The sequence below is a fragment of the Cladophialophora immunda genome, assembly GCF_000835495.1.
Source record: "Cladophialophora immunda strain CBS 83496 unplaced genomic scaffold supercont1.1, whole genome shotgun sequence".
NCBI classification, from domain to species: domain Eukaryota; kingdom Fungi; phylum Ascomycota; class Eurotiomycetes; order Chaetothyriales; family Herpotrichiellaceae; genus Cladophialophora; species Cladophialophora immunda.
The window spans coordinates 681,035-694,644 of NW_015622541.1; the positions used below are offsets into that span (position 1 = coordinate 681,035).

At 48.8% G+C, this 13,610-nt stretch overlaps 5 protein-coding genes across 5 annotated transcripts; 2 read left to right on the forward strand and 3 right to left on the reverse strand.

Moving 5' to 3' along the window:
* Nucleotides 1-206: 206 nt before the first annotated feature.
* Nucleotides 207-1,058, reverse strand: PV07_00199 (uncharacterized protein; the record flags this gene model as incomplete). The annotated part of the gene is made up of 4 exons (XM_016386630.1): nucleotides 207-558; nucleotides 580-662; nucleotides 716-812; nucleotides 883-1,058. The coding sequence occupies 4 exons, from the start codon at nucleotides 1,056-1,058 to the stop codon at nucleotides 207-209; spliced, it is 708 nt and encodes a 235-aa protein (XP_016253558.1).
* Nucleotides 1,059-1,385: 327 nt separating this feature from the next.
* On the forward strand, nucleotides 1,386-2,036 carry PV07_00200 (uncharacterized protein; the record flags this gene model as incomplete). The annotated part of the gene is made up of 1 exon (XM_016386631.1): nucleotides 1,386-2,036. One exon carries the CDS (start codon nucleotides 1,386-1,388, stop codon nucleotides 2,034-2,036), a length of 651 nt encoding a protein of 216 aa, XP_016253559.1.
* Nucleotides 2,037-3,499: 1,463 nt separating this feature from the next.
* On the reverse strand, nucleotides 3,500-5,528 carry PV07_00201 (uncharacterized protein; the record flags this gene model as incomplete). Its single annotated transcript, XM_016386632.1, has 6 exons — nucleotides 3,500-3,923; nucleotides 3,977-4,341; nucleotides 4,395-4,467; nucleotides 4,523-4,998; nucleotides 5,059-5,248; nucleotides 5,310-5,528. The coding sequence occupies 6 exons, from the start codon at nucleotides 5,526-5,528 to the stop codon at nucleotides 3,654-3,656; spliced, it is 1,593 nt and encodes a 530-aa protein (XP_016253560.1). The 3' UTR covers nucleotides 3,500-3,653.
* A 559-nt stretch (nucleotides 5,529-6,087) lies between these two features.
* PV07_00202 (uncharacterized protein) lies at nucleotides 6,088-6,978 on the reverse strand (the record flags this gene model as incomplete). Its single annotated transcript, XM_016386633.1, has 4 exons — nucleotides 6,088-6,184; nucleotides 6,243-6,611; nucleotides 6,712-6,839; nucleotides 6,922-6,978. The coding sequence occupies 4 exons, from the start codon at nucleotides 6,976-6,978 to the stop codon at nucleotides 6,088-6,090; spliced, it is 651 nt and encodes a 216-aa protein (XP_016253561.1).
* A 319-nt stretch (nucleotides 6,979-7,297) lies between these two features.
* Nucleotides 7,298-8,345, forward strand: PV07_00203 (uncharacterized protein; the record flags this gene model as incomplete). Its single annotated transcript, XM_016386634.1, has 4 exons — nucleotides 7,298-7,552; nucleotides 7,690-7,757; nucleotides 7,852-7,982; nucleotides 8,092-8,345. 4 exons carry the CDS (start codon nucleotides 7,298-7,300, stop codon nucleotides 8,343-8,345), a joined length of 708 nt encoding a protein of 235 aa, XP_016253562.1.
* Between the last annotated feature and the right edge of the window lie 5,265 nt (nucleotides 8,346-13,610).

Below are 13,610 nucleotides of genomic sequence, written 5' to 3' on the forward strand. Positions count from 1 at the left end.
TCGCAAAATGGGGTTCAGTTTCAACGTACGAACACATTCGAATGCAGGACAATCTGCGGCAACGGCGGCAAATTGTTGCTCCCACAACCATTTAACCACCTCACGAGATTGCTCTAAGCCGGGAAAAGTGTGGCTTGAGCTGTACTTCTCTCTGGCACTCTTGTCCAGCGTGGAATATGCTTCAACGAACCCTACACCAAGCAATATCAGTTTATTGGCCGCACAAATCGATAACAGACGTCTTCTGGCTCCGACGAGCCAGCAGCGTAGTCATACGAACCGGTCCGAAGAATAAAAATATCGCCCGGGCGGAGCTCGATGTTGGAATCCTCGATAATTTCTTTGACTTCACTCAATCTGATGGCATGAGTGCCCAAGGGATCATAGTGAATACCCTTTTTTTCAGCCCAGGCGTAGTAATCGATCAAGACACCCCTCCCCGCAACTCCCGAGGCCGACCACGCTTCCATGCCATTTACTCCACTGTTGGGATCATCATGTATGTCGCTTTGAGTCACACTGGAGGTTGCTTTAGTCTCTTTGGACTCGGGCAGAGATCTACCTTGTCATTCCACTCACTTGTTGTAAAACTTAGCCTCATCTTGGTAGGCAAAGTGGCGGAAGCTATCCCACTGGCTACTCCCTTGTGTGTTAAAAGTTATCTGCATGAAGGGTTAGCAGCTGATGCGGTTTAGGGTCAAGGCCTGGCACCGACAACGTCGTCATTTATAACCCGGGGTGCCTTGTTAATGATCTGGCGCTCAAAACCTCGGCGATTAAGCAGAGGGGGGTCGACAAAGTCAAGAGGTAAACTGTGATGCTTGCGCGATAAGTAGGTAGATGCTCATCAAAAGTCGTCCTAGTCTGGTCTGTGTGGCTTACTTCAATCCGACTCTGCTGCCAGTCTGAATCTCCTCCTTTACAGCTTTTAGAACAACACTATCTGACAGGTAGTTGAGAGCCCCCAACTGAGGGTTCTCCCAAACTCCCCATGCTGAGTACGGCGGACTGTTCTTTTCGATGTCCTCAAAGGTTGGAAGGGATTTCGGAACCGACATTTTGGGTCGTATTGAGCCGACCTCTACGTAGGAAAATGCAACAGATTTGTGGGCGATTGAAGCGACGAAATGTTATGCGCTGCAAGAGTGAGACTATGCCCTGGCCAGCTCAATTGGTGGTTGCTGGTAAAAAGAACGGCCTGACCTGAGCGGACATGACATCTCCGTGACGCCGTCGGAGGTTACAACTTTCCATGGACTCGTAGTTTGCCACCGGAACCCCGAAGGATTGCTTATTACACAACTTAAAAACGAATTTGATTCTGGAAATTCTTGATGAGTGGACTGCCGGGTTTACCGAGCACAGTGTTTTTCAGCATTCTTGCGATGGGTCGCGCCAGCATCGTTCTGTGTGTTGAGGTCAAATCTGATGTCGAGTCGGAGCGGCTTCAACAGTGGGTGCAAAATCTTCAGCAGGCCATTCCAACTTGCACCTCCGTGTTCAGACTTCACGCCAGCGACAAGCACGATTCCTTGAAACCGTATAGAGACCAGTATTTAATCAATCTGGAGGATCCGGAAGCACTTACACAAGCCACGATCGAACGACTTATATCTGAAGCATCGACGCTGTTCTCTTCGTCGGATTGGAACATTTATCACGAAATTGCCCGGCGTTCAAGACCTGGGATAGACAACAACGAATATCCACCAATAGGAACAGAATACGTGCAAGTTGGCATGGATCCTACCCTCGGCAGCACTCAAGACTATCTCGATTGGTTTGAACAGGAACACCAAGGCATGCTCGCTAAAGTTCCCGGTTGGCGTGGCACTCGAAGATATAGGTTGGCTTCAAGGTACGGGAGCGGGAGAGAACATGCAGCCCTGTTCGTCTCGGCCAGCGAATACGACGTTGAGAACGGCTTGGGAGGTCCCATCTGGCAAGCCTCTATCGACACTCCATGGACGGAGAGAGTGAGAGACAATCTGGCTCAGGCATATCACCGGCGCACTTGGAAATTCTTGCCACTATAGAAAGCCATTAAATACAAAAGCATCATATGCCTTTCTCTTTATTTAGAGGACTCCGAATCAGTCTTCCGACCAAGGACGCAGACCTGTCTTCCTCTTTTGCTTGGTTCACGGCATTATCTCCCAAGTGCGACGGTGACTCGGCATCTCCACGTTGGCAATAACTTTTTTAGACCATTCAGACAGCATCGAGCTCTTCCACTGGTCCCCACCCAGCCCGTTTTCTTTTTCATATTGCTGCTGTGCCAGGATTCTCCTCCAGGGTGCTTTTCCATCGCCATGCTCAAACAAGAATTGCCAGCGAGTCCCAATACACCATCCTTGGACCTTGGACAGCCGAGGCAGGTGCTCGGTCCGGTACCAGGTGTGGTATTCTTCCATGTGTTCGGGTATAGGAGCCGAGCCAACCTGGACAACTTGACTTCCCGCGGGCCTCTCATCTCCCTCTAGGTGATGTTGTGTGTCCTTCGAGATTCGTTCGTACACATGCCAATCCGAGTGTTGCAGTGGGCTCTCTTCGCGCATTTCCTTAACCAGATCTTTAGTGACCTTGGTCACATCTTCCACCTCAATGAAGTTCTCATATCGGTAAAAATTGGCCTCGATGTCGTCGGCGTCTGTGGCGACCATCTTTGTACGCAAGTGAAACCCGGGAATCTTTTCTTGAATCTTCTCTCTCCAGCTCGCCAAGACACTTTCATCATCTGATTGAGTAGGATTGAAATAAATCACAACGCATCCTGGCGCCATAATAACGGATCTTGTTGTCAAAATGGTGAGAAGGAACGCGGAACGAAGACGGCTTGTGGAATGGAGCGACGCTGCTGTTGATATTGAACCTTTATGGGCAGCTTATAGATCATCTTCAGTTGAAGTGCTAGTATTCTATATAAGAATTAACTGTTCGGAGATAGACTCCCGCACCTCCGCATCATACCTGTGTTACGCCCGGTCTTTTGTGCGGCCATTTCAGGGTAGGAGGTATTTCAGCCGGTCTAGGAATGTGACCTAAACAGGGGCTGGCTCTCTGCTTTCTATTACTCAACCGAAGAGTGATCCTTCACACGTCCGTCTCTGGTTAGACCTTCCCATGGCTAAACTACTTAGCTACGTAACGGAGTACATATGGAAGGTCAGGCCTTCAGATACAAGTGGCACAGTCTGACGCAGAAGAGGTGGTGGCAGCCACATCAGGTACTGCCAGTATTGTCAACGGGGATAGAGATACCATTGTGTCTAAGGATATAGTAATTATTTTTTAATAAATGACAATCGCCTCCGAGCGAATAAGTCAGACAGCCAGAGTACAAAACTGCCACAAAACGCTCTTCTCGTCAGAGTGTGCCATTTAATTTTGACATCGGTTCGAGATGTAAGTACTAGGGAGGGCCGGACAAGGCAGCTTGAGACTTCAGGTAATGCTGGTTGACAATTTACCTTAGCTCTTTAAGTGGTATAAAGGGCATGTGCTCTGAGGATAAAGCATTTTGGTTTGCCTCTATCTACTGTAGCGCTGATCTCCCGAGACTTGTGAGAGGACAACGGGTCATTCTTGCTATATGCGCAGTTCCCCAAGTCTCTAGATCCGCTGTGTGAAGACTTAAACGACAAGATGCCATTTCAATGGCCCTTGATCGAGCTGACACTCTCAACATGAAAGTTTGCAGGTTCTCTTTTCTCGAGCTCGTTAGGGCTGGTTGTATCCGCGTTGTCTTGTTTCTTAGTCGAGAGGTCTAACATGGAAGAGTCAAGGTGAACGTCAGCAAGATGCACCATGACCTCCGTTTTGTCTCCGAAGAGGTCTGCCATCTCTTCTAAAGGCACCCCTTTGGTTTCAGGAAGCTGGAACCACACCCAGACCCAGCCAACTGCCGAAACACAAATGAAGAGCTGGTAATCGTTAGGCTAGGACCATTGGGGAAAATCATGTTCTCAGTACTTACCACGAAGAACTTCCATCCAACGGCCGCAAATGCATAGGGAGCCACCTGTAAGTAGAGGATATCACTGGCGGCAACAGTAGCAATCGACAAGGCGACTCCTTTTGCTCGAACGTGGTTGGGAAATATTTCTCCAAGAACAACAAGCAGGGGTGCGTCGTAGCAGCTAGCATAGAAGCACAAGTAAACGAAGAGTGATGCGAGGCCGACTGCCAAACCAGCGTCATTGTTTGTGCCGCTGTACTCTGCGACCATTGCGGCATTGATGGCGACACAGATAATACAACCAGCCAATCCAGTAAGCAACATCAGTCGCCGTCCAAGGCGGTCCAGGAGAAACGCGCCCACCAGATTGCCTACAAATGCGACTGACAAAGCCGTGAGTATTATGTCTCTCGGACGATTCGAGCCTTAAACTTACTCGAATCCCTTCCGGACTGAATGATAATCTGCTGCTTCGAATTGAAGCCCAGCGCTGCATAAAAGATGGGGGCCTGCACATCTGTAAGCATCCAACAAATCGTTCTTTGCGTTGGGTAAAAGTCTTACATAGTTCTGGATAACAAGAACAGCTGTGCTCTGTCCTAGGAATGAAAGTCCACAGCCTATTATCACGCGCTTTCTGTACGCTTTCGAAAATAGGGCTTTCCAGCTGCTGTCTTGTTTCTGATCGTGTTGTGCTTGCATCTTCATCTGGTAAAACTCTTCTCGAGCATACGTCTGATCTGAGCCGTCTTTAGAGGAATGAAGTTTGGCGACTGTCTTCCATGCTTCTTCGACTTTGCCCCTCATCAAAAGGAATCGTGGCGACTCGGGAATGAACGGGAGAGTAACCAGGGAAATCATCGGCCAGAGGAGACTGAGGCCGGCTGGGGCGCGCCACTGCGCCACTGTATTTTCTGTGTAATGAAACGCTAGACCGAAATATGAGGCGGTCGCGTAGCCCAAACCCAGCATCACGCCACACATGCCAGCAGTGAGTCCTCGGTAGGCGGGGATGGAGAGCTCGGCAGTGTATGTGGGAGCTGGGATCCATGAGTTATCTAAGATGTCGCGGTTTCAAAGGACTATTGAATAGATCTTACCAACGGTCAGAAATCCCCAGCTACCCATCCCCGAAAAGAAGCGAAACACAAGGATGGTGGCCAGATTCGGAGCGGCCGTGATGCCGATACCGCCGACGAGGGACCAAAAGATGCAGTATAACATGGCTGCCTTCCTTCCGTAGCGATCTGTGATTTGTGTGCTCAATATCACTCCGAAGACCGCACCGGCCTGTGAATGTCAGGATTAGCTCCTCAGGGCAATCACAACGTCAAATGAATGTTTGATGTACCTGAAAGATTCCTCCAAGAGCTCCTACGAGCGATGTTTTGCCCTTGTGTATACCGTTTTCGTCACCGAGGCCAGTGAATTCGAGAAATGAGGGTTTGGCAAGCATGGGGGCAATCATTGCTGAGGGATATCCGAAACCAACAACACCGAATGAGATCAGAAAACACATGAGAAAATTTCGCCAGCTGAAATGTGGCTTTGTCGCCTCGACAGAAGCCATTTTGGGCAGTGTGCGAGGTAAGGAAAGCTCCGTATTCGACGATAGGAGACGAAAACCAGTTCCAAATGATCTCTTGCTTTGCCTTGTCTCGTGGTGAGTGCATGTATTCTTTATTCGCAAGATTCGATTTATGTATGCCGAGTAACGGAGGTCTGATCGCCGTTTGAACTCAGGGGGCTATCCCCGCCTCCACCAAAGCTTCCCCAGACGGGGTTTTGAAATTCGCCCAGAAGCAGTAGCAACATAGTCATTGAGCAGACTCTCCTGCTAACGGCCGTCTTGCGTCCTTGCCGCGGACATAGTCAGCACGAGACTTCATTTTAGTTTTGGGCGGGCTCACAGCGGAAATCATTCACATAGCAAAGCCCGATAAGTTTTTTTGGGATTGATTTCTGGTTTCGATTTCTCTACTACAGTAATAGCACATAGAAGAATCTGTGCAAAGGCAATGAATGTCTTGTCCTTGTCTAAAATCTATACTCTTGTTTCCTACCCTTCGTAACTTGACCTTGAACCACGCAATGGCTCTCTTTTATAATAGCTAACCCCTCCGATCTATCTAGGGCTCAAAGTTGTTGCTAATGCTTTTCAAGTGTCCAAAGCCATTTTCCCATGTAGTGACGACAATGTCATCGCTCAAATCATTCAGTTTCGCACTAGTCATGGTCAGCGAAGTGCGGATTCCCAGAGATTAAATTCTTGAGTGCGACTTACATAAAAGGATGCAATGCCTCTTTGATCCTGCCGTAGACATTTTCTGAGCCATACCGCTCAAAGACCGTCAGAACCGCGCCCTCGCCGTCCTTTCTGAGCATGGGGAAATAAGCCAGGACTTCCGGCTCCTTGCGGCAAGTCTGAGCCATTTGTTCGATCTCTGTGAGGAAAGTTTGCAATGACTTCGCTTTATATTTGTATTGCGATATCACCACCAACGACTGGTCATTTTCGTCAAGGATTGTTGCTGTCGACCCCCGGTTGATAAAACCGGAGGGAGCTGCTGGTTTGAGAAAGATTATCTGAGGATATGCCTTGCCCAGAAGTTCCTCTTCCGCAACCACTTTGCGCATCCTCTGATATTCTGCACTGCTGCGGTGAGTTTCAACTAACGCAGCTTCGTTTTCATAGCTCAGACTCCCATCAGCTCTTTTGTGTCGTCCTCAAATTGTCGGGAAGCCGCTCTTACAACTCAAGCCCACTAATCCACTCTCCTGGGAGGCTACTGGATTGGCTTTTGTGAAACCAACAATACCCTTTGTTATCAGGTTCGTTCGACAGCGTGACCGTGGCGACATCGCGTAGGAGACCTCTAAACTGCCAGCAAGGTCAGCTTCTAATCATTACTTGGCCATGCTGGCAGATGAAAATATCAGTCTTCTAATTTCCTGCAACTTACCTTTTCACCCTTTTCTCGCGAATCGAGCTGGCGATATACGCAGATTGCAAGAGTCATAATGCCTGCAGTCGACAGTAGTGTCTCCCGATCCTAGTTTGTTTTCTCGTAAAGAAGGCTAGAAGGGATCCTGATAAGTGGCCAGCGTCCCTTAGCAGACAGGAAATGAATGTAAAGTCTTTCCTGCGACTGGACTATGGGGGTCGCGACTCCCGGGCATCAGACCTCCGTCTGCACCGGGGCCGAAGCGACGGGAAGTCCGATACCACATCAGACTACATCACAATGATCCGCCCTCCTTTGGAAAACAAGCATTAATCTCGCCCACACCAACCTCCTTAGTTTCGTGACAAGAGCAGTCTTCGTATCGACTTTCAATATGTCAGAAATTTTGGACAGCGACTTTTTGCAACATCTGATTGACATCCACAGCATTGGCTGCGGAGAAAAGTCTCGCCTGAAATGGTACCTAACCGCCATCATTGCGCTTGGCGGAATGAAGTATGCAGAGTTGATTCCGGAACTGTATAAAATTGTTCTCGACAAGTATATTGCGGACGAGGATCAGATGGTTGAGACTCGCAAAATACGCGAAGCTCTTACCAAAGTCTGTGGGATATGGGGTGCAGCGACGGTAATTTGTTTTCTTTTCTTTTTCTTTTTGTTTTCCTCTTTGTCTTCTCCGCAAATCAACTCAGACCTTGAAGAAAGCTGCACAGCAGAATTGCCCCAGTCTGAGAATCAGCATGCTGACACCTTCTCTCTGACTAGACGGGCACGGCTATTAGACAGCTTCTTAATGCCACACCAGAACATCTGCAGGAATCAAAATGTTACAGGTAATTCGGTCAAAAATATTTTGTGTTACTCGTCGCTTTCGCATGACGACGACGCCCATGATCTCCCTTGTTGATGTCTTGCCTTTCTGTACAGGGCCGGCGAAACACATGAGATGGCCACTCAACGCGGTCAAGAAATGATAGACAGCATCTATCCAAAGATTCCTGGCTATGATCTATCACTCAACGCCAAGGGTTCGGCGGACTACACGTGGATAGTGACCAGTGAGTGCTCCACCCCCGTGTTCCGATCTATTTTCCTAGAAGATTACTCCCGACTACTACAGTGACGTCGGATATTGTGACCAGGCTGACACCACGATTTCTCTTGCAGCATTGTTCTATGGCCATGTTTTTTCCTTCATGGGGATCTTGAACAAGGTGGAAACAGCACAGTCCATTGTGGCAGCCCTGCTGAGCACTGATTGTCAAGAGCAAGCACGCAACCACATGATGGGGATGCAATTTAATGGAGGGACCAGGGAAGAAGTTCAAGGCGTCCGCGCAGTGGTGATGGCAATTGCTGAAAGGCTTGGAGTGAGAGGGAAGCAGGGTAGGACGGCTGTCGAAGTGCCTAGTATCGATTGACTGAGACAGAAATTGCGACTGTGTAGTGGTATTTTCAGGTAACATAGCCTTGATTCCCGCTAGCTCACTAAAAAGACGGGATATATCGCTATTGTTGGCAAATTTTAGTAGTATATGTTATAGATATCCAGAGCAACTGATTTAATAATTCGTTCTACGATATCTATCTACTAATATATTATTTATTCAACGCAAAGAAACTAGGAAGTACGTGTTGTACGCTCAAGAGGGACGAAGCTGTTTCTACACATTTTAGGTAGCTTGTGAAAGTCGGGGTCTTGGAAGGATCAATTCTTCGTATTTATAGAAAAGGCTTATACTCAAAATAGAAGTACAGCTTCAGAGTACGAAAAAAAAACTCAGTTGCCTGATCGATGTCTCATGTGTCATGTGTCGAGTATAGAGCGATAGCGCTCGAAGTATTGATAGATTATTTCACCACGCATGGTGCTTCTCCACGCCGGGATGTCAATTAGCCCACAGAGTTAAAACATCCCATGAAGCTTAGCGTTATCCTCGAACTTCAATAGTGAATTTCGGGCAAGACCATCAGCCTCCAATATTCCTCAAAGTCCAATGTCTGAGTATCACCGATACTGGTTCCTAACATCTCTCTCTTGCTGAAACCATTTCCCAGCCACGCGAAGCGGTTGAACCCCAGATTTACATCAACTACATATTCGAATTCGTAGTCTTCCCAACGAGGATCTCTCAAGGCTTCTGCAAAGTGGAAACAGCTGCCTGCGTAAATGCCAACAACTCGTCCGTCAATTGTACCTCGCTTGTACCAGCTTCTGCACGGCGCCACCCAGACGGTCTTTGATAGCCAGTTCTGGGAATAGATGTTGTACTCTTTGGTCGCTTGCGTCGACACGGTCATGGACTTGATGCCTTGGGTTTGCAGCTTGGTTATACACTTGTAGATGTATATTCCGGTCATTTGAATTGCTTGCACGAGTGAACCGTTCGAGATTGGACTGTTTGGCCCTATGAACACTGTGCCATTGTTAGTGCTGGTCTATGCCGCAATGCTGAGGATGGCGTGCTGAGCAATTCCTGTTCAGATTTCCAGAGTGCTGGAATTGAAAGATACTCACTGAAGTAATTGGGCATATCTGGAACAGTGATACTGAAATATGCCTCTGGTTCCTTGGAAGCCCAGCGATCAGCCAAGTTCACTGCATTCCTCCCAATCAGCGGAAATCGTGGCTGAAACGTTGTATCAAAGCCGGTAGCACAGAAAATCGCGTCCAAGTCTCTGTGGGTGCCGTCTTTGAGCTTGATACCTGTTTCTGTAATTTCGTCGATGAAATCCCACCAACTGTCCACGTTGTCCTGTGTCAAAGCTTCTAGGAATCCAGGTCCAGGTGTGAGACGTCGACACCCCACGGGGAACTTTGGAAGAAGCCATGATGCGATCTCCTTGCCCTTTGGTGACTCCCCTAGCCGCGCGAGCATAGTGCTTCTGAACACCTGATCCGTCTCCTCCTGGACTTTGGAGCCTGCCATTGATCGTTTAAAATTTTGAATGCGTTTATCTGCTAGGAACACTCGATGCCGGCGTAAGTACTCAGGATCAGTCTCAAACCGTTCGAGTTCGTGTGGAGCGTAGTTGTACTCTTCGTCAACATCGGGATCCTCAGGCGTAGGCTCGTTAATACCAGGCGCAGGAGATATCCATGTCGGCGACCGGACAAAAAAATCAACATGTTTAGCCGCTGGGCCCCTCGTGGTCAGCATCTAGACGGGCCTTCACAAGTTGGAGAGCAGACACACTCTTTGCGACTTTTGGTACGATCTGGATTCCTGATGATCCGATCCCAATTACCGCCACATTCTTTCCAGACCAATCATAAGTTGTGTCCCAGTCTGCCGAATGAAGTAGCTTTCCTCGAAACCTTTCAATACCAGGGATAGCGGGCCATCTCCAGTTGCTAAAACTTGTCAGCGGTTGCTTCTCAGGATCAAGGGGCTTTTCACACTTTAAGACCCCCCCGGCGTTGATCAACACGTCGCACGAGTCTTGGAACTCTTGTCCATTCGCTTTCACTGTGAGATTCCATTTGCATGCTCGGTCACTCCAAACGGCACTAGTGACTTTGTGACCATAGGCGAAATGGCTTTCACATCCGAATTTTGCTGCTACATCCTTCATGTATGCATGTATTTGTTCGGAGGTGGCGTAGTAGTTTGGCCAAGCCGGATTTGGAGCGAAACTGAATGCATAATTATGCGCTGGAATGTCACATTGACACCCAGGATATCTGATCCGCCCAATGGGTAAGTACCTGACTGAGTACGAGAAGGGAACTCTCACCTATTAACGAGCCAAGTACCTCCGAGATCTGGGTTCATTTCGTAAACTTGGAAAGCTACGTTATGGTGCTTCATCTTCTGCTCGGCGATGATTGCCATCATTAGACCAGAGTATCCTGCTCCAATGCACACGACGCGTTTGGGTTGATGTTCCCCAATGGGAGAGGTCGAACTATCTGAGAGGATATCATTCTCTTGGGCGATCATAATGTGCAAGGCACCAATTCAATGGACAAAGCGTTGCTTGCTTATGAAATTTGCAGTTGTTAGGATAGTGAGAGTGAAGATTTCGATAGTAATCAAATCAGTAAGACACATTCCGCGCGTTGGACTTTAATGGTTTGATAAGTTTGTTCGCGCCAATACCGATAGACTTGAATTACATGCATTGCGGCGGATATGGGCCGCGCGGAGATGTGATGTCCGAAGAGTAGAGCATCAGGTGAGTCGTCCTGTAAATGCCTGGCCATCACTAAGAGTTTATTTGCTGGCCTGTTGTCCTTTGCCACATTATTCAGGCACACACGAATAGTTCCGCGCCGGACAACCGGATTGTGAGCCAAGAGGTTTCGAGGTATATTCATGAAGCTGGTGTGCGAGGCAAAATTAAAGGCAAGTTTGTGCGTCTCGCTGTGACAATGACACTCAGAACTTGGTGATGTGGTGCCTAGCCTATTCGGCCAAGCAGCACTCTTTGACCCAAGCAAATCGAGGTCTCGTAGTCGCCGTCTAGATGCCCACCTCGCCAAACATAAAACGTGGTGTTTCCGAGGGCTTGTTCTCTGAGTGATAAATTAATTTAGACCCAGCAACCCCGCCATAGTGCCGGGAAAGTCGTGCCACTGTCTTGTGCGGGGATCATGGAGGGTCTGTCGGTTATAATAACAGTAAGCAGAAGCACTATGCCGCGCTGTTGGGGTTTTCAATCGTTGAGGTCCTCCAGTCATCAGCATACAGCCTTTAGGCCACGTTTGGATGTAGCGTGCCCAGGAAAACCAAGAGTAGAGATCGCGGACAATCAACTGTTAGGGCTGTTATTGCCCGACTCGAGTTCGGTGGGAAGATCGTATTGTATGCCATATTCTCGAACATCCCTCACTCTGGTTCGAGGTGGATGCTCGAGCTTTGTCCTGCTAAATGCCGAGCCTTAACACTCAAATTCGCAAGAACAGGGCTTGTCGCCGTTGTCGCAAACGAAAGGTGAGGGCCAAAACATTTATTTTTCTTGCCCAAATATGATCTTGGTTCGTCAGTGGCGGCTGACAGTTCTCCCGTTTCTAGATAAAATGTGACGGTGAACATCCAAGCTGTTCCACCTGTCGTCTATTGGAGCTTTCTTGTCTGTACGAAGCTGACGGCCGCAAGACTTCCCGAGTCAGCAAAGAGAATTTTCAAACGATGGGCGAAAAGATTGCTAGTTTGGAGCAAACGATAGCGCGACTGACAAGCAAAAACCTCGAAGATGCAAATGCACATCCGCGCTCGCCGGAGAATAGTCAACATACAGTTGGTTCACCTCAGGAGCGAAACAATACCCCAGCATTGGCCTACATGCTTGACCGACAGAGCAATTTCTTGAACCCGGAGGAGCCGCCTCACGAAGAGACACGGGTAGAGGGGATCCCAGTCCATTCTCTGGTACAGAGCGAGACAGGCGTGTCGGTTCACGGTCCTGCATCTGCTTTTCATGTGCCAATGTCCGCACGATCGAGACCGAGCTTTCCCAGTACAATCGGGGGAAGTCCTGCGTCAGCGACCGCAACTCAAACATCAAGCCTCGACCAGATACGGCAAGAGCTATTTGCATTCTCTGCGTTGGAGTTTCAGAAGGAATATACCTACATGGCAGAAAGGAAGATGGACTTTGATGGGCTTGATTGGGAAGTCGCGCATCATTTACTCGAGCTACACTGGAATCATCACCATCTTGGCTTTATGGGCACTTACCGACCTGCTATTATGCATAGCCTGGCTACGCACGGCCCTCACTGCAACAAGCTCCTGCTAAACGCTCTCTTTTATTCGGCATCGCTACAAAGCAGTCGACCGAACATGAGTGACAACGCCTCCTGCGTGGAGTCATATGGATCGCGATTTTTCCGTCGCTTCCAATCACTGTTGGCCACCGAAATCCAGACCTCGACAACCACCAACATTGCTGCCCTGACGTCTATGGGCTCTGCTTGCGTGTCCAATGGAAAACAGACAATTGGCTGGCTTTTCACCGGCATCGCATATCGCATGATTGTCGACTTGGGCCTTCACATTGACCCAAACAAGCTGCCAATATCCAGCCTGGTGCCTGGAAAGCCTCAGATTCATCCGACTTCCATCGATCTCGAGATCCAACGTCGGGTCATTTGGGGAGCTTATCTCCTAGATAGTTTTCAATCCCTTTATTTCGGTCGGGCTCCGGGCCTCAACATGATCAAAGGACTTGAACCATCTCTGGAGCTTTTGGACACTTACGAGGAGCTGGAACTCTGGAAACCATATGTTGACCCGTTAAGTGCGGAGCGAGTGCCCGACTTCTCGCCGCAACCATCGCGAGCTCAATCAACCAGGACTGCGCTAATTGAACTCGCCAGAATCGCGTCAGGGATCATAGAGCGATTCTATACGCCCAAGGTCGGAGAGTTGTCTATCGAAGATGCAAGAGCCGAGGTACAGGTCGTCCAAGAGCAACTGAGTTCATGGGAGGAAACACTACCAACCACCCTGCGATACGAAGCGGGTGATGAACCAGTTCCACCACCGTTTCGATTCAACTTGCAGTAAGTGTTCTCTGTTAATTATGAAACGGCGAAAAATTAGCTGATGCCGAGCGCAGCACAACCTTCAGCCTCCTTCGTATCTTGCTACATCGCCCCTTCTTACGGGAGGGGCATCTGGAGGCGCTCAGTGTCGACGAGGTACTTTACCGCAGTAGATGTGTCTCTGCAGCATTGC